Source organism: Pagrus pagrus (assembly GCF_965226575.1).
Source record: "Pagrus pagrus genome assembly, chromosome: 8".
Lineage (NCBI taxonomy): Eukaryota > Metazoa > Chordata > Actinopteri > Spariformes > Sparidae > Pagrus > Pagrus pagrus.
The window spans coordinates 6,392,400-6,412,502 of record NC_140192.1 but is presented as its reverse complement, the minus strand read 5'-3'; the positions used below and the strand labels follow the sequence as shown (position 1 = coordinate 6,412,502).

The following is a 20,103-nucleotide window of genomic DNA, read 5'->3' as shown; positions in this document are numbered from 1 at the left end:
ATCACTGCCACAGTCAGCCCTCCCGGCCGAGACTTCAGTGAACTTTCCCCCAGAACAGCATCCCTCCCCACGAGAGAGACTCAGACAGGGTCCTGTTTACCGATGGTGATTATGTAATTATGTTATTTAGAGCGAAAAACTGAACTTTGTCACTTTCCAGGATGCATGGTGGGTCAGGATCTCCATCACAACACATTATAACTGCATCCGTGTGATTATAAACAGTCTGCGGATGTTTAGATTAACAGGTGGAAACGGGGAACACAGGGAGGTCAACGTCACGATGTGTACCGTCACGCCTCTTTTGGTTGGCCGCTCGGTTAAGTGTGAACAAACAAAGGTGGCGATAATGTGCAGTAAAGATTTTGAAATGAAACCAAAGGAAATGTAAAGTTGAATTTTAACAGCCAGGCTGTGGACGTACAACCCATTGTAATGATAAAGCAGCTCTTCTTGACATCACTCTCGCTAATTTAGCCTCTTCCAAACAAGAACGTGATAAAATGATCTCATAAAAAGTTGCAAATGGCCCCGCAGAAGGAGGCAAGAACAGGCAGAGCTGCACTAAATGGGTGAAATCATTGATGTTACAGCGACAGGCTCAAGAGGCTTCCACGTTTCTCTTCTCGCGCACCGATTCTGAACAGCCAATCGGAGCGGTTTCTCTCACCGGTGAGCTGTGCCGCCGATTCGTAATGGTCAATCCGCCAAACATTTGCAGATAAGAGCCTACAAGTGCCAATAATTGGTCTGTCAGTTGTTAATGTTGTTTGTATTCATTTATCTTGTGATCTCTGCGAGGCGTTGACCTGGTTACATAAGAGGAAAATATGAGAACATGTCTGCTTAATAAGGTACTGTACAAATTAAGGTTATTATTATCCATAAAAGGGGAAAAAGCCACACTTTGTCAGATCGGATAGATGAAAATGATACCGATACCGATGTCGGACTGAACCTGTGTGATACCTTTAATGGCTCCATTTTGAAACCATTCAACCACCTTCAAAAGCACTTCTCCCCATCATACTGTGTAACAGCTTATACTGCTTAACTCTTTATTGAGGACCTTTGATGCTGAATCTCTCTCTCTCACACACACACACACACACACACACACACACACAGAGTTTTCCGGTCATGTGCGCTGCTGTGACATGCAGCCTATACACACACGTCTTTGTCAGGCCGTTCTTTGTGGACTTGTACCTTTTCAGCGGAGCCATTCTGTCCCTCAGTGGGACCACCAGTGAGTTAGAGGTGCAGCCAAGTCGGACACTGGCACTAATTGGCTACGCTATTAGAGGCGCACAGAGCCACACTTAGACTACAGAAATAAGCTCGTCAGTGCGAGGATGGAGGCCGGGCACGGTGCCTGCGTGAATGCGTAAGACAGAGAGAGACGGAGGGAGAGAGATTTCTAATTGGGGTCTCTGACGATCATGAGAAAACATACGGAGAGCAGTTCGACACCACCTCCCTGCAACACACACACATACACTTTCTGTCCTCTGACCAGAGCAGTTAATTGGGTGGTTGGTTGGTGTTTGTGGTGGTGGTTGGAGGGTGAAGGGGGGGTCTTTTGTGTGATGCACTTCAGCTGCTCTGATTGACAGCAGGGACAGGAAGTGAGGGCGTGGGGCTTAGAGAGGAAAAGAGCTTTTCTCTCTACGCTGCCTTCCTCAGATTAACATTCTCCTCCACCTCTCCAAATTCCTCTCGTCCTCCTCTAGGCTTTTTTTCTTCCTCTCCTGCTTTCACTCTCTGCTTCTCTCTCCCTCTCACTTTCCTCCTCCTCTGCATCCCTCTGTACATTTATATCCATTTACATGCAGAATCATACAATAATTCTTCTTGAGGACATTTGTGCTGCCTGTTTTTGTTGCCCCCTTCTCGCCTTGTTCACTTCCTCAGAAGCAAAAAGATTAGGTTACCCGGGGCACTTAAGCAGCGGAGGTACATTGCAAAACAAATGCTTATACAACTCTGCCACTGACATGATGTGATTGAGTGTCTACTTATGCTCTATTAGCCCAGAAATAAATCAGCTCGGACCAAACCCCGGACAGCGCTTGGTGGACTTCACCAGCGAGTGCTGCTGATAACTGGGATGTCACGTGTTTGGTGGGTTAATTGTCAGGTTCTTGTCGTCGTTCTGATAGAAAGAAGACAGTTTTAAACACTATTGAGGGCTCGTGTGAAAAAAACCCTGAACATTTTCTAGCCCTCAACGCTGAATGGAGAGCAACTGCGCACCAAGAGGTTGACTCAGGACAAAGCATTACATCATCAGATTTTTCAAAGCCTCTTCTTTCCTGATTTAACGGCTGCGTTCGCCTGGAAACAGAACAATTATCTTTTCATCACCATCGAAAATACATCTGATACATCTGCCTACACAGAGGACCTATTTCCACTTGTGTTTTCCTAGATAGATAGATAGATAACAATGCACAGCAGGAAAAAACTTACACAAGTTGCAGATCTCGCTGCACAGATTCGTGGATGTGAAAGTTTCTCCCTGCGATACAGAGAGATGAGAAGTCAAACTCAAAGAGCAGGTTCATATTTTGCGGTATTCGTTCCTCCTGTCCACACATACATTAAAACAAATCCCCTTTATAAAGTGAACGTGGAGCTTCGGCTGTTTGAGTTTGTTAAATCCAGGGAATATCTTCCAAGTTACTTTGTTTGCAGTTTCAAGTTTCTCCTTTGTTTCTCACAGTTTCCTGGCCTAACTGGTGAGGAGAATTGGTACCGAAACAACTGCAACTTTTGGAGGAGACCCAGTTAATTTGTTTAACTCTGCTGAAGCTTCATATTAGCTTTAGTTCAACTGTGAAATTAATTTTTGCACAAAATGAGGACTGTGGATTTTGTCCCCAATTATTTACACTGAATGGGCATTCCTTCAGATGAACATTTGCATGAGAGTAATGTGAACCTGTTCTTTTAAAGGGCGCGGTGTAGTTTTCAGAGAAAAAGTGATGTTTGCTATGTTAATGAGGTAATGATATGAACTCAGAAATATGTATTGTTTCCATAACTGAATAGACGAGCTGTTCTCAGATGGAAATAAGGTGCCAGAATACTGTTTGAAGCTGGAAAGGTGGCAGGGTCCGCCAAGTATGAACAAAACAGGATGAAATTGTGTTGTCAGTTTGTTTTTTTCAGTTTAATTAGTCATGAAACCAAAGAGAGTTTGTTTAAGTTTCTTTAGGCATAAACAAATCAGTCAATAAAGATCTTTCTCCTCTGATTAAACTTCCTGCAGCTTTAAGAAATACATTCTTAAGGATCTCACTTTTAATAAAGGCTCTGATTTGTCCACTTTAACACTGAGCCTAACTTAAAGGAGGGGTCATTGTTGTGTACAGTGTAAGCAACATGAGGGCACAGTTTATTTTATGGGTCGTGCAGGACTTAAGGATAAGTTAAAAATTTAAATTTTAGTCATCATCTACTCAACCGATGGAAAGTTGGGTTTTGTAGTCCACAACACATTTCTGGAGCTTCACAGCATTCTCCTGAACAGCTGAAGAAGATGGGGACTTGTTTTGACACACAAGGCTCTGAGATCCCAAATTTGATTTGGAAAGATGTTGCTCTGAAACCTTCACAGTAGCTGCTCAGCTAAAAGTGTAAGTAAGCACACCGTCTGAAGTGGGTTTAAGAGCTTGACTGTTGGTCGAGGGTGAAAATAACTAAACAGTTTGGTATCTGCAGGCTTCTGGAGACTTGCTTCACGTCGGACGACCTACATATTTAGTTCCCATCTACTTCAGTTGTTTAGAACGCTGCAATGATGTTTTACTGTGAAACTCCAGAAAATTCACCTGACCTCATTTTTGGACTAATCCTTTTATCATGCATGACCCCTAAGACAAACTTTGCCATCATGTTGCTTACACCGTACACAACCATGATCCCGCTCCCTAAAGTATTTGGAAACTATTATTTTCTTGGTTCAGTTATGCTAACGCTTTCCTCCCCAGGTTACTGTAGAGAATCAACATGCCATATGCAGGAGTGTGTGCAGCATTGGAAACATGAGGAGCATGAAGATCGCTTACGCAAATCCAGTTTAACCCAATTATCTTAATGCAACATCAACTATGAAAATAAGACCCAGTTGTAAGAAAAACATTTTTCTCTCATTACGTGTTTGGTTTTGTTCTGTCAATCACGGCACTCCACCCCTTAATTAAGTTTGGATCCGTCACAGATACTTTACCAAGTTGGAGAGGAAAAGGTCTTCACGAGGACAGACGTTGAGTAAATGTTAAGACTGAGAAGAAAAATAATCCAACCTTGCTGTGGCGGAGCACACACTGTTTTGTTCCAGGAATAATAAATAAAATGCAGCAGACAGTTTACCACATTCACATTTTTATTTCCCATGTTCACTCTTAGCTTCAGTTTTCTGTGTTGCAATAAAATTAAAATGAGTTGCCATCTCAGCTCATTTACCTCCAAACAAACATAAAACATAAGTAGCCCAGCGTAACCTGCTACGGACAAATAAAATACATAAAACAGCACACGCGCAAGGTATCACATATATGTTACACACACACACACACATGCTCCCAGAACAAGGACCTCCCTGGGTTTTTTAAGATGACCATGAGTAACATTTGAGAGGAAGTAGAAAACAAGGGAATGAAAGAGGATAAAGGGAAGGAGAGAAGAGAGAATGATTGGGGGGGAGGTGAAGGAGAGTGAGGCGGGATAATCAAATTTAAAGGAAGAAACACACTGTAAGGGTATTAGCTGAGCTAAATAATGGAATAACTTAAACTCCTGCACACACACACTTACACTCATACACTCAAAAATGCCTCTTTTTGAAACCCCAGAAACAATAATAATAAATTACAAAATAAAAACCAACAAAAAAAAATAGCCATGCGCTAGCTGTACAAATGTAACAGAAACATCTCTCATCTCCATAAACACGTCAAGAATTATGCAACACGCTACATCTTTATACTCTCAGTACGAAGCACCATCTGTTATGCACGGGGCTCTCCTAAGCAAATCCACAAAGTGTACACACAGGTCGGAGGAAAGGATAAAAAGGAAACTAAATTCCAGTACGATTCTTTAAAACATCACAGCAACGTTACGATCAGCTTTGGGCTGAGCTCTGAGAACTTTAAACTAATGAGGTGACTGAAAGTTGAGGTTTGCAAACTGTGACAGGTGAAGTGATGTTTCTCTCCCAGACAGTTTGTTTCTCTTTGTTTTGCGTGTATAGTGTTTATCCAAAGTGCAAAAGGGTTTTTTCTGCTCTCTGCAGCTCATGCGTCTTGTTCGTCACGGCTCTGTCTAACGCTTTAATACTGTCTATCCTTTAAAACAATGAAAACACCAACAGTGCTCGCGGATATTTTACATTCCACCTTCACGTTTTTACTGCTGAGCAAGACACTCAAACTGAACCTGTGTTAGTTAGTCTGTGCCGCGTTGGTTATATCTGCATTTCATGAGCTGTACAAGGTGTTTCTCGATAAAGACGTGAACATTCTACATTTGAGTGATATAAATAGTTTCAGTTTTGGAAAAAGCAAGGCAAACAGCACATGGACGATCGGACCACGTACACTGCGGCCGAAGAGGGGAGAGGAAGTGAGTTCACAACTCAAGTGTGGGAACATCTGAGTGGCTTTTTTTTTTCTACATGACACACTCGGGATGATGATCATCCCTGTATCACATTTAGACACCTTGGCTTGTTCGGGAAAAAAAAGGACGGGCGAGCAAGGAAAGACGCAAGGACGGCCTAAACAACCAAAGGAGTTGAAAGTTAAAGTGCAGGGTGAGACTACAGAAAGGAAAGAAACGGGAAATAAGAAGGCAGTTTGGTTGGATCTCTAAGCTGGTCAGTGGGGGAGATCCAGTTTCCCTCAATCACCGGGAGTGTGTTGATCAAAAACACAGGGTCACAGGTGAGAGAGGTTTCAAAAACAGTACCGAGAGAAGGCTCTATTACACTACTGCAGCCGTGTCAGGTATCGTCAGTGTGAGATCGGCCGTGAAGAATGAGCGTGTGGTCGAGGGTTCAAGTTAAGGATCGGCGGTGCCTGCTGTTTGCTGCTCTGGCTAGCTATATGTGAATCTCAGAGGCTACATGGTGTCTGAGGTCAGGGGTTACAGTTCATGAAGGTTATAGTATGACGGTGAAAGGTGATAACATTCATTGAAATCCATCCTGTCGGAAGTGAGAGGCAGGTGGAATATGCACCCGCAGGAGCAACACAGCTGGGAAAAAGAGCACCCGAGTGGTGTCAGCACAGCCTACGTATGATAATTGTCTATATATAAGGGTCAAGTGTAAGTTTATTTTGGGTGGGTTCTGACTATTCACCAGTGAAATCTTTAATTTTAGCTATTAATCCAAACACTGGCTGCTTTAATGCTCAGATTGCCAGGTAGAGAGGAGATAAACACCTCAGCGTTATTCCCTGTGATTTGTCTCGGAATCCGACAGCTGATCGGGATTCTCGAGGATTTCGCAGACGTGCTCGATTTCAGCCTCGGCGTCCTCGTCGTTGCTTTCTGCGCTGTAGTCTATCGCCTCCAGAAAGGACGGCTCATCCTCCTCCAGCACGTAGGTGGTGGTGCTACTGCTGGATAACAAAGCAGACATTTTTATGCATGTTAATAAAGTGAATATAGCTCTTAATACGCCAAGCATATCATGTACATACATTATCACATCGTAAGCATCATGTCAGCTTTTCAGGACTTTTCAGGTACACTGATGCTGGTGGGTATTTTAAAATTACACAATGTATTTCTGCATGATTTATTACCAGAAACATTTCAATAAATGATAAACATCTGTACGGCCCTTCTTAAAAACAAACACACATCCTCACTCAGATATATTGTGAGTAACGTCATGTCGCTCTCCTTCACTCTGAGCTGAACTCAGTCACTAAGAGCTCTCTGATTTCACAGAGTAAAACACCCAAGAAAATGCATTTGAAATGGGTTTCATGGTCCTTGAAAATGCACTCTTGAGAAGCCCATTTCTTCAAAGTACAGAAAACAGAAAACAAACAGCATGAGGCATCTGCACAAAATGTAGGATTGATAATACGCCCGGTTGTTTGGATAAATATTTGCTTCATGAGATGTTAATTTAGAAAAAACTGAACATAAAGCCTGAGATCTGATATGACATTCACAAATGTCTGATGAAATAATTTGAGTTTGGACGCAGTAATAGGAGGGTTGCAACGGATGATTATTTTCATTATTGATGGATGTATCAATTATTCAAGATTCATTAGTAAATTGTTTGCTTAATAAAAGGCGACAAATGTCAGAAATTCCCAAGAGAGATCATCTGACTACTTGATTTAGCTCTAAATAATAGCAATAAAAAAAAATACCTTAAAATAAAGCTTAGTTTACACAACTTTCCAAACAGTGGACACTGAATCTACAACAATATCTGACACATTAAAATACATTTTACAACAGAACAGAAGCTGCAAACTGTGCTTGTGTGCTCAGACTGGTGAAGCTAGTTTTTTTTCCCTGTGGGTCTTAATGGTTAAATGGTTGCTGGTTCTTTGAGGTTTTAGTGGCTTTAGTGGGTTTTTAATGGTGTTAATGGTCTGAAATGTGATCCCAAGGAGACAGTCGATCAGGGGGGCTCAGACAATGATCTCCCACCAAGCTCGCCAGTGTGTGAGTGCAGGAGGGAGAGACAGAGGCAGAAACTGTGCGTCAGTATTTGTACAGTAAATGTGTGTGTGTGTGTGTGTGTAATGATGTGGATGGACAGAATATTGTCCAAACAGATAATGAGAGTTGTGAGTCAGCCATTACTGGCCATTACAGAAAACCAAACCCGATCCCAACCCTCTTTTCTTTGGGTTTCTGTATCCACCATCTCTATACACACTCCATCTTAATATACAGATCTGTGTGTGTGTACATTAAAAGGTTAAGTCTCCATATCTACACAACCATAAGTCTCTTTCTTTACACTCGCACAGAAACACGCCCATGCCAGTATCCACCCATTTACTCACTCCGAGACACCCACTTATTTGCAGAAGCCTCCCAACGGCCAGAATATCATTGTTATGATGACCTATTAAATGGTAAGTGGTACCACACCGGGCCCCTATGCATAAAGCCATAAATCCGGGATGGAGAGCAACCAATCCCAAAGGAGACTCACGCAAACACACAAGCACCAGAACACTTTTGGAGTCCCTTAATGATCAGACACATAAATGATGAATGAATATATCAATATGAGAGTAGAGTAGCTTGGTAGGAGAGAGAGAAAGAGACCGGGAGGGAGAGAGAGATGTGAGCATTGAGTGGTTTTAAAGCCACAGTTTCAAATCAACTGCTTTAACAAATCTGTGGCGCAGACAACGCTGAAGATTAAAAAAAATAAATTAAGATAACCTTGGTGGTCACATCTCGGCTTTGGCCAAGTTTAATAATTCATTTGCGGCGTTGAACTGAAGTAAAATCTAATCTGCGTGGACTTCATATTTCCGAACAGGGAATTTGAATTGAGTTGATTAGATATACAGTCTGTTTTTAGATTTTAATTATGACCTCAGAGCTAAAACATAATTTTCCCTCAGTTATCTTTTATCCTCTGTTTTGGGTCATCTTTAAAAGTTTAAACTTGTTACCATAAAAGTCATATCATTCTGATGGTACAGTGTCTGTTATAGGGTGAATGATGTCTCAGCCACCCGTCACTTGTTCCTGCCCTATGTAACTTCAGTGAGAGGGTAGGATCACAGCGTTACATACATGTTTACCTCAACATACAACTTCTCAACACATAACATTGTGATGACGTAATGAGTTTTGATTGTAGTTAGCACCCTTGTTACGGACCTGGGATTTGTATTTACGACAGCGGTGTTGCACTCAGACACTGTAGGGGGCGCCAAATCACACAACATGCCCATTTCTACATAATGTTGCTTCAACATTGGTTTGAGTTTTCCTTTTTAGCAAGCAAAATGTGTGGCAAAGGTCAGTTAGTTATGACTTTTAGATTTGTTCATTTATCGGGTTTATTGGGTTTTAATAAAGTAAAATAAATGAAATAAACATGTTTGAAGTCGGGCTGATGAACGATTCATGTCAGTGCTATTTTATCAATTAATTGCTTAATTGTTGAGTCTATAAAAAGTAAAAGAAACATTTCCTAATCTTATCCAAAACATAGTCTAAAGCCCAAATATATTCCATTACAGTTACAGTCATATAAAACACAAAACACAGCAAATCCTTACATTTGAGAAGCTGCAAACACAGCATATCTGGTGTTTTTCCAACTTAATTTGTTTTCTGATGAATGATAAACAGACTAATCTTTTAAGTACCAATTTAAAAGGGAAGACTGTTTGATTTTGTAATTATTTTTACACACACACATACACACACACACACACACACACACACAGGAAATAAAACAATTGTAACTTTGGATTTGTCTCGTCTAGACTCATCTGTTTAGTGTGAGGAGAGAAAGACAGAGACCACGGTATTAAGTTGTGAACTCAGAGATAATAATCAAGATGAACACTGATGAATCACTGCTGGTACTCTTGTACAAAGCAGACACGGAGGATGAAGACGTTTAAACAAGGTGAAGATACATTGTTCTGGTTTAATTATTAAGATTAGTGTCTAACAGTTGAACATATTCCATCCCTTGAATGCACTGGACCTTTAAGTAGATGGAGACGTGTTCTGACACAGATAACTTTAATTTACTTCTTTTTCCCACTCTGTGCTAATATATTACAGCTACAGGCGACTAGTTTGCATGTTCCATGTGCATTTAGTCCACACGGTACCATCGACTGCTCACTGTGGACCTGAAAAACCTCACTGCGTAGGTGTAAAGGGTTTTTATCAAAAAAAAAAAAAAAAAAAATCTTGTGTCTTTTTTTTCATGCTCTCTTAGAGAAATAATGACACTGCTGACAATTATTCATACCCATTCCTCTCTCACTCCAGAGTTTTCATTATATTCATCACACATTGATAGAATTTCAATGATGCTCACAGCAGCCCTGTATAAATGCGGGCCTTCATTTGTTTCTTGAGTAGTGCTTCAGAGGAGATCCGGAGTGACAGTCACACCGTTAAGTATCAGTGCCAAGGGAGTACGTGCCTGGCAGTGAGGAGGGTGATTTTGTGCAATAAAAAAACATTTTACCGTTTTCCAGGTAGAATTTGTGGCGATTGAGAAAACTTTTAAGACCTTAGATATCTTGGGGAGGTTGCAGGAGGATAATAACAGTAGTGTTACTCTGCCATTTTGTTTCTCTGAGACCACAGACTTAAATCCTCACTTGTGTGTGGTTTGTTTGTGCCGAGTTACTGCAGGTTTTAACGAGGTAAATTTAAGAATTAATTTGGAATTAATTTACAGACCTAATTTATGTCTGAACTGGCAAAAAAGTCTGGAGGATATCAAGGAAAATGCCAGAATTACTTGCAAACTAAATGAATCTATTTACATTTATAATGAACACTCAACTGAACATTACTACACATAATTGTGTGTATTCCAGAGTAATGTGTGTGTTTGTACACAAGAAGTAAACCTATAACTTAGAGCAGTCGCTTTGAAGTGACGCCCACCCAGCAGTATTAGGACATGCTTACTGTGTGTGCCCTAATAAATTCTGACCGGATTTATTAGGGCATTAGCAGTTTTTGGCTCCATGTAGGTTTTGTTTTGTAGTTTTGTTACAGCCTGATTAATACACATTTTCCCTAAAACACGGCAAATCGCACAAAATAAAAATTTCTACATAATGTTGCTTTAAGAAATGTTAGGCCTAAAATTTGGATCATTGGATTTTAGATGTTTTAAGGACACCTGGAAACCCTGTCGTGAGCTTTAAAACACACAATGTGACTTTGCAGGATTCTCCACTTTACTAACCTGACTACTTTCGTGTGTGGCCCGATGATATCGTTTTCCAAATCCAGCAGGTGTTGGTGGTTGCGGAGCCCCGTCAGCCTCTTCAGCCTCAGCAGGGCCACGCAGAACTGAGCTCCCATCTCCTCCAGCTCTCTGGTACCGATCTGAAGACCCTGAAGAGAACATGTACATGCACATCAAAGAGAATATTGAAAAGACTAACATGCTCACCAATCACACAAACCTGTAGGTACAGTATGTGCAAACTACTAACATGCAGCTGAATTCGAAAAAATCATTTCAAAAGGTCAAACAGAAATCAACTTTCAAATTGCCGCTGAGGTTTTTTATAGCTCCTCTGGAGCCTGGGGATGGAACCGTTGTCCGTCTTCAAACGCCCCAATTCTCAATGCTGGAAAGCACTCGCTGAGGAAACGTTTCATGCAGACACATGATAATATATTTCATTTGCAGGAAGCACACATTCAAAAGCATAGCACTAACACCTGCAACCCTAACAGAGTCTTCACAGTGATGTACAGTCATACAAGTAAATTAATACGCACACAGGGACACACACACACACAGCTTACCCCCGACTCAACCCTCAAAACTTTCATGTTCCCTTTTCCCCAGAGCAGAGCGAGGAACATCTAAACTTGGCCAGGCCACAGAGATATGCAGCCCAAATACAGGACACATTAGTTCCTGCACATCTGGACAAACACTTCCACACAAACCAGTGGGGGTGCTAATCAGTGCCAAATGGCATCCCTAGACTGCTTCTGGATATGCAAGATGTTGACATTGGCAGAATTCAGTAGGAAGGAAATCAGCTGGGGTGGAAAGACGGAGAAAGAGAAGAAGGGGAGGTAAAAGGGTCAAAAGAAAGGCGTAGAGAAAACAGAGGTGAAATGAAGAGGAAGGGGAAAAAAGGACTGCAGCTCCACCTGGTGGACATTTGGAGACTTATAAGGGCACCTCCCTCTCTTGGACGCAATTAAACACCTGTACAATGTGATAAAACTGGACACATTTACAAAAATGTAATTCTCTTTTTGTGACGATTTCACCAGAGAGGAAAACAGCTCTTGATAATTTCCTTAATTTAACGTTTAATTAACATATATGTAAATCATAAAAACGTCTGGGAACACTTGGTAGCCGATCACAACCCTCAACATCTCCATTCTTTAATGAATGTAATTTCGCATCTCTCTCTGTTCTCATTTCTCTACTGTCTCGATGGTAAAAAGCAACATATGTAAAAAAAAAAAAAAAAAAACAATTAGAAGCTGCATAAAGGGAACATTTAGCCACAGGTTAATGACACTGGCAGGTCTTTGTCTTTGTCCATACTCTATGAAAAAAATTAAATAAACTCTTACTTTATATTTGCCCTGGTCACAGCCACAGAGCGTGCTCTCCATGGTGTAGCTGCGTTGTACTCCTATCTCTCTCCATACAACAACGCGGGCGGTCGATTCTTTAGAGCGTTCCACAACAAAACTGCAGCTCCCCATGCTGAAGGCCGGGGCGATCTGAGACAGGATCTTAGGGAGAGTCTGAAAACACAGGAAAATGTTTGAGATACTGGAGTATCTGTGTAGGTGTGTGTGTGTGTGTGTGTGTGTGTGTGTGTGTGTGTATGTTAGTGCATCTGGAGGCAGACGATAAAATACATTTTATAGTAGCGACAAATAACTCTGTCCAACAAAAGTGGGCTTATGTACAGAGCAGATGCTTGTATTGACTGCTGTAAATTTGAAATGTTTGCTGTGGGCTTGAAGCCTGAAGCTACATGTCCACTAGGAAACTCTGCATCGAACTGGGGTCTTTATTAGCATTCTGCTCAGTGAGAAATATTTTCTGCATTCCCACATGTAGAGAGAAACGGCAACCTGATCTTGACCTGAACAGCTTGGCTGGTGTGTGGAAAGAAAAATTCCTCCCCTGCTGCAGAGTAAAATTCAAGGTGAATTCATAACATGTCTGTTGAATAAAAGCTTGTGCAGAGACACGTGAATGCCAATAGATTAGGGAACAGTTCATGTAGAGATTCAGGAATTAAACTACACAGAATAAGGAAATCCACAGCAATGACACAAACAGGAAGCAAGAAGCAAAATAAAAATGTTAAAGAGACCTATTATGCCTTTTCATTTTTTTCTTTCCTTCAGTGTTTTATATACGTTTATGTGTAGGTAAAAGATCTTGAAAGTTAGAAATGTCAAAGTCTGCACCAACAGAAGCTCCTCTCTCCCACTGAAAACACTGCTCCTGAAACGTCTCGTCAGTAGTGCCGCCTTTAATCCCGCGACTTTGTGACATCACACTACGTGACCATGTCACATATTTGCATGATTTATGCCTAGCAGCTGGTTTGGTACATAACAGTTGATTTAGCACAACTGCTCTGTTGTTGTTAGCGATGCTGGCTCAGGCATATGTGAGCTGACTAATCAGAGGAGACTGGGTATTCTGGAGGCGGGCCTTAAAGAGACAGGAGCCAAGACAGAGGGGGAACACAGTGCTGCAGCATTGGACAGTATGAGAAAACTGGTGCGATTTTTGAACATAAAGCATGTAAACCTATTCTAGGAGTAACCCAGAATAAAATCATGAACCTGAAAATGAGCATAATGTGTCCCCTTTAAGATATGGAATAAGATACTTAGGAACAGGGAGAAAGTGAGCAGTTACTGTCAGTTTTATAGTGCAAATATTTTAGCAAGGTGATGTGAAATGGTGCCACAATCTCTTCTTAAGTGAGGGACACAGGAAATGGATTTCTATGCATACACTGCAGACATACTGATGAAAGTATGAGCTGCATCTCTTTTCTGAGGCAATATGAATATAACTATAAAAAAAAAGGTGAATAAAGTTCAATACAATTATTATTTCTTTATGTGAGAACAGTAGTCTGAAAGAAAAAGCAAGGCTGAGAGAGGCAAGTAGGAGTGCTCGCTCCTTTATTTTGTTTTTTAATGTGTTACAGGCAAAGCACATTTGTGTGTGCGTGTGTGTGTGTGTGTGTGTGTGTGTGTGTGTGTGTGTGTGTGTGTGTGTGTGTTTGTATTCACCCTGTATCCAAGGTCCTCCTGTAAGTCACTGGATGTAGCAGTGATATTGGACTGCCAGACTGTCTCTTTCACGCTGCAGCCGTACATGAACACATTTTTCTTTCTGGAATGACCGTGGTAGTCGCAAAACACCTGAGTAGATGCACATGCACGCACGCACACGGGAAATAGAGGGAGGAAAGTATTAAGAATGTGATGCTCATTGCATTGCATTTTTCATTAAGCCAGTGAACCAACATTGACGTCATTTCTTCCAACAAACTTGTTTACTTAAGTGTCTGTGTAAAAATAACCAACACAAAAATACAACATTTTCAAAGGTCTGTTTTCAGAGGAAGGACAGCAGCCTCACCTTACTTTGGGTCGTAAAGCCATCACCCTTTGTACAGTAAAGAAAATCTCCCATAAAGCAATATCCCTTTATATCTAACTTGCTGACACACAGTGTAGCACAGAGGCCAGTAAAGGCTGTTGTTTATGGCGACTGCATTTATGTGTCAAAACTTATGTGGTGATTTATTGATGTGAAATTTAGTGGACATGCAGCCAAACAGAGTGTGCAGCTGAGCAAAGATAAATGACACCACCATCAATAAGATGTTAGGGGAGCTTCTTTCTTCTTCCCGAATGAAAGATGATGCCCCCAATTAAATGAAGTCCAGTTAGTTAGAGGTCATACCAGTGGTGTTCTTTGCATGTGTACAAGGTACTGCAGCAGGCTCTTAGTGTGGTAGATGGTGGGGTGGAGCTCAGGATTGGGGTTCTGCCACTGGCGATTCAAATCCTCTCCACTCAGAGAACAACGATGACTACAGCAGAAAGGAGACGGCAGACGAGAGGAGAGGAAGGATAAAGAGTGGAGGAGAAAAGAGCAACAGCTGAAGAATCCTTGAAGACAAGATTTTGTGTGCGTTATTAAAATAAAGCTGTGACCAACGTGCAGGCCCAGGTTTAGCAGAGGTATGCATCTTCATACTTGAAAGCGTGACTTTGCGTTAATTGCTTTTCTCGAGACTTTTTTTTTTACTCACTTTCCATTTATAACTCCATCAGGGTTGAGCATGGGGACTATCTTGAAGATGAAGCCCTCTCTCAGGCTGACTGCAAGCGGGCTGGTGCCCATCAGGAACTCCAGTGTGCCCTTCATTACCCAGCTGGCATTGGTCTCTCCAGGGTGCACTCTGGCCGACAGGAAGATCAATGGACGATTCCCTGAGGAGGCAGAGAGGGAGGGAGAAGGCAGCACAAACACAAACAGAAGAAGATGGAATGTGGATAAAAAAGAAAAGATTCTTCAATTTAAAGTTTTTCACAGCTGAGGAACAGCATCAGTAAACTACACTGGACAGAAAAGCTATTTAAGAAAAACTGGCATGGCCTGATACCCTGGGGCTGTCCATGTAGTAATATTCACTCAAATGTTCTTGTGAGTGAGAAGGGAACATTTCTGTCAGTTATTAGAGAATTTCTGAGTGGACATTTTGCAGAACTATTAAAGCATGAGGGAGCACAAATCTTTGACAAAGGCCTGGAGAAGTTTTACCAAAAAAAGACATTACTTGTGACAAAATTATCTGTTATCAAAAGGTCCATGAACTAACTCACTAATGTGAAAGCGCTCCACTTGCTGAAGAAGTCAGTGAGATGAGGTGTAAAAATTCAGACAGGCTCGTCCAGGGGTTGCCAACACAGTGACTCTTCTGCAGGGCACCTTAGACCTAAACTGTCACCTAATAGAAAACCTGTAACCTTTTAAATGTGTACTTTACTTTGTACTTTTAACCAAGTATATTTGATGACCCATTTTAGCATTTTATACTTTTATTTTTTAAAATCTGTCTGTGAGAAAAACACCACAGATCAATTAACAAGCAATCTGCCCTCCCAGCTGCTGTCAATCAAACATGCTCTGCAGAGAGACGCTCTCTGGTATTACATCCCTCCCATAAATGCACTGATTGTGACGTTACCTCTCCTACTTAATGTAGGTCTATTTATGCTTTTGTTTTGTACAAACTGTGTAAGGTCACCGGGTTCTTGCGATGTTTTGATCACCTACATATTTAACAAGCTGCCTCCAAATGGCGCTCCAAGCTGTGATGGAATCGCAGATGAAAAAATCCTAAATGCAAGGTGTGTTTTTGGGTGTCTTTTGTAAAACGTATTGCTGATGAAGAAAAATGAAGAAGAAAATAATGTTGTTGATAAAACAAGTTTCCACTTAATATTGCTCTACCTCTTTAAAGTAGCTCTCAGTCTCAAAAAAGTTGGTGACCCCTTGGTGAGTCACTGGGACTATTTTGTTGCACAGACTGTTCTCAAAGTCAAGAATAGACTTCGACCATCAAAATGACTCACCAGCCATTACATTTTTAGATATCGTGGCCAATTATCAATGGCTTCAGGCTGCCAGCTGTTGTCAGGACATCTAACAAAATTACACTGACATTTTCAGGAAAACTGAAAGATTTCTGGGGCAGTTTTTGGCAATTCTTTATCATCCAATACCGATTTAACTTTATTTCACTAGACTAATGCAATCAGTCTCAGTGCTGAATACGGGAACCCTGGGTTCAAGCAATAAAACAATAAATATGTACTGTGCAGAAGTAACAACCCGCGCAATCTGTCAATCAAGTGTTCAGATGCATAGATTTGAGTTTAAAAGCCAGTTGACTCATCCCAGATAGTGGCACCATGACTGGTGAAGCTACAAAGGTTTTCAAGTTTTCCAGGACGTAAGAAAATCCTCATGATCAGGAGTAAATAAAAAGACACATGCACACAAACCTACAATGATTTACTTACTGAACTGGCAGATATGATCATTGGAGTTGGACTCAGGCATGGCAGTGATGGTAAGAAGTGGGCAGCCATTTCCTCCCAGGGTTTCACACAGGTTGTCCTGTCTCAGGTAGATCTGAGGTGTCCTCAAAGCCTCCAGTTTGGCCAGGTGCATCTGAGGACACAATGATAGAACAACAAATTACAATTTTTACATTTCACTAACTAACATTATTATCCACAACTTCCATTAAAGCCTCCACGCCTCTTGTGTTCTCAACATTTTATCGTTGTATTGTTGCACTGACAGTTTTTTGACTTGCGGGCTTCTCTTTTGTTTCTTGTGTTATGAGCAATTCTGCATAGTCACTCTCGATAAAGGCAGACAAAATCTAATTATAACAACATAATTATTGAAATAAATAATGTACAGTGGTTTGAAAGCACAGTAGTTATCTGAGGTCACAAATGAAGGACATATAAATGATAAAAAAAACTGGGAACAAAACAGTGGAAGGTGCATCTGGGGTCACACTGGGCGTTTGGGAGATTAAGTACCAAGAGAACAGATTAAAAAATACGGTGTGAGCACAGAAAACGCACTACCAAAGCCTTCTTTTTTATATTACAGTACACTGTGGTATTGCAATACTACCTTAAGAGTGGAGAATGTGTAAGGGTAGTGATAGGCAAAGTAGCAGACATCATCCTTATGGCTGAAGGTTGTGCTGAAGGTCATTGAATAATAAGATTTTCCTTTCTGACCACCAGCTGCGATGGAACTCCTCGCAAAATGATTCCTATGGAGAAGAAGGAACATTTCATCAGTAAGTGTTGCACAATATAGCGATGGACACTTTATTAGGTTCACCTGTATAATCTATTGCAAGTCAATACAACAGCTCTGCCATAAATTGTAACTTATTCATGTGTTTAGTTTGCAGAACATTGTGTTCACTTCATTTTATGGTTATTACTGAGGTCATTGAATGGCCAATTACCATATGCAACATCCGATAGAGTATGTACTACTTTCTAAATTTGTAGAACAATTTGTGGAGAAAGTTTGCTATGTAGCATGTGTCGTATGGCAGCACTGGTACGCTGTGTGAAAACTAGTATCTATAACTGTGACACTTGTTGAAATGGTAGTTTTCTGGCCTTTCCCCTCCATATATCCTCAGGTCCTTTGCATTCTGAGTGTACCTACTTGTAGTAACAGATGTCTGCTCCTGTCCTGACCCAGCGAGGTCTGCCACTGATTGCCTCCTGCACAGAGTACATCAGTGCCTGCATGCCTACACACACACACGCATATGGATTAGTTAGTATGTCAGATGGGGCTTTTTATCTGACACGTGACCTCAGACAGAGGTCAAAAGTAAATGACAAGAATATACAAATCATCTGTGGGTCAGATGGAGAACTGTTGAAACAGCCATATATCCAGATGTTGTTGCCCCTCTCACCGTAGTTGAACTGGCTGTTTGACTTCTCACAGTTGATGATGTTGAAGCGGTAGGTGGTACCAACACGCATACCGCTCACCTCAAAGTAGAACCACTGGTGGTAGTGATTACTGTTGACGTCTGAGTTCAGCACAAGGTCATACTCATATCTGGGGAAATATGGACCGACATATCATCAACCATAAACAATAAACACATGTGTTTATCCTTTAATCTGATTTTGTTAACATTGTGGTGAGAAGTAGATTGAATATACTAAAAGTTGACCAGAACTTCAGCTGTTAGTAATGTGATGACAGGAAATTTAAATAAAACTACACATCTAATTGTGTACCTCTCACTCGTTCCACTGTATTTGATGTGACAATAAATACTTACTTCCTAACTTGAACTGCCTTCCTGAGGTTGCCAGACTCAAACTGAGAGTTAAACTTCAGGGATTCGCCATTATCTTCGATCACAGGACAACTAAAACACAACAAATCACAACAATATTCAGGGGGAGCAAATGATACATGTGAGAAGCTCCATTTAGACTGGGAGATGAATTGCTTTGGCAGGCTCCGTACGAGGGACTCACCTAGGAATGTCCATGTCGTAAACAACTTTATCCAGGATATCATTAGGATGAATCAACCTCTCAATGTCCTGGAATATCTTAGACCTGCAGGGTTAGACCCACAACAAACTCTTGGTTAACACAATGATTGGACAAATATGTTTTTTCATTGAAAAAATAAATAAAATAAAAAATTCCATTATAAGAATTAATTAATTACAAACGCAATAAGCTATAATAAAAGCCTTTACCCGCTACATAACCTTCCACTCACAGCAAAATTAAAAGTGTAAACCTGAAGCTTGCAGACTGGACTGCCATGAAAACCCCAGAATGTCACCACAATAATTGCATTAAACTTTTTTCCAAATTGTGCCTTGCAATTGCACGGATTCTGATTTATACCACATTTTTATCATCTGTATACCCTCTTCATTTTGTCTGCTAAATAATTTCTGCAAAGCAAACGTTTCATAGAAATGTCTCACCTCTGGACACCGTAAACTCTCTCCAGAAGCGGTTCTTTAAATGTTGGGGCTACGTGGCCAAAGTAGTCGGGGTAAGCCACTTCAGCGTACTGGGGTACAGAGCACGTCCCCTTCACCATCTCCACGTAAAGGTCAGGGTCATGCAATGGGAGGAGCAGCGCAGTGTCTGGCACCTCCAGAACTGCTCCCTCTCCTCCCTCATCCTCAGCACCCTCTGAGCCACAATCTGAACCAAAGTTACTGCCTCCTCCTCCCACACGACGAGCAGCAATGCCCCCCAAGAGCAGAGGAGACTGTATGTGTCTTGTGGCATTGACTGGCGATTCTTCCTGTTTGTCTCCCTTTCCTCCGACTTCCTCTGCCTTCAGGACCCCCGCCTCTTCTAGAGAGACACGCTCCAACACATTCGCTAGCTCCTGTTGTATCATCTGCCCCTGAGAAGGAGACAATTTTGTACGTGTGTCGGGGGAAGGAATGTGGGGCTTCTCTTTTTTGTCTTGGTCCTTGGTGAGGTGGATGGTGTCCAGTTCGAGAGGGGTCAGAGGAGCAGGAGGAGTGGGAGTGGGTGCAGACGGAGACGGCAGGGTGTGTTTTCCTTTGGTCGAGTTGCAATCCTTCTGAGAGCTCGGTACGGGGACCTGCTTTAGGGGCAGGGCTTGAGCTGTGGGCACTATAATTGGCCGAGAGGATTGAGTTGAGGCTGATGATGAGGAGAAGGGTGATGATGCAGATGTGGTAGAGGCACTCTTTGAGCAATCAAAGTTGTAGCCCTGCAGGAAAA

The 20,103-nt window shown here is 41.5% G+C and overlaps 1 protein-coding gene across 1 annotated transcript in view; it reads right to left on the bottom strand.

Annotated features, from left to right (window-relative positions):
* Positions 1–4,369: 4,369 nt before the first annotated feature.
* Positions 4,370–20,103, bottom strand: part of agtpbp1 (ATP/GTP binding carboxypeptidase 1) — a 30,822-nt gene continuing 15,088 nt past the window's right edge. Inside the window, exons 14-26 of the mRNA XM_084360057.1 lie at positions 19,323–20,092; positions 18,856–18,939; positions 18,654–18,743; positions 18,276–18,424; positions 18,017–18,104; positions 17,462–17,606; positions 16,831–16,981; positions 15,054–15,234; positions 14,702–14,831; positions 14,023–14,154; positions 12,325–12,501; positions 10,958–11,109; positions 4,370–6,632 (exon numbers count right to left, since the gene is read on the bottom strand). Coding sequence (XP_084216183.1) covers positions 6,461–6,632; positions 10,958–11,109; positions 12,325–12,501; positions 14,023–14,154; positions 14,702–14,831; positions 15,054–15,234; positions 16,831–16,981; positions 17,462–17,606; positions 18,017–18,104; positions 18,276–18,424; positions 18,654–18,743; positions 18,856–18,939; positions 19,323–20,092 — 2,421 coding nt within the window. The 3' untranslated portion in view covers positions 4,370–6,460. The remainder of the gene's footprint in view (positions 6,633–10,957; positions 11,110–12,324; positions 12,502–14,022; positions 14,155–14,701; positions 14,832–15,053; positions 15,235–16,830; positions 16,982–17,461; positions 17,607–18,016; positions 18,105–18,275; positions 18,425–18,653; positions 18,744–18,855; positions 18,940–19,322; positions 20,093–20,103) is intronic.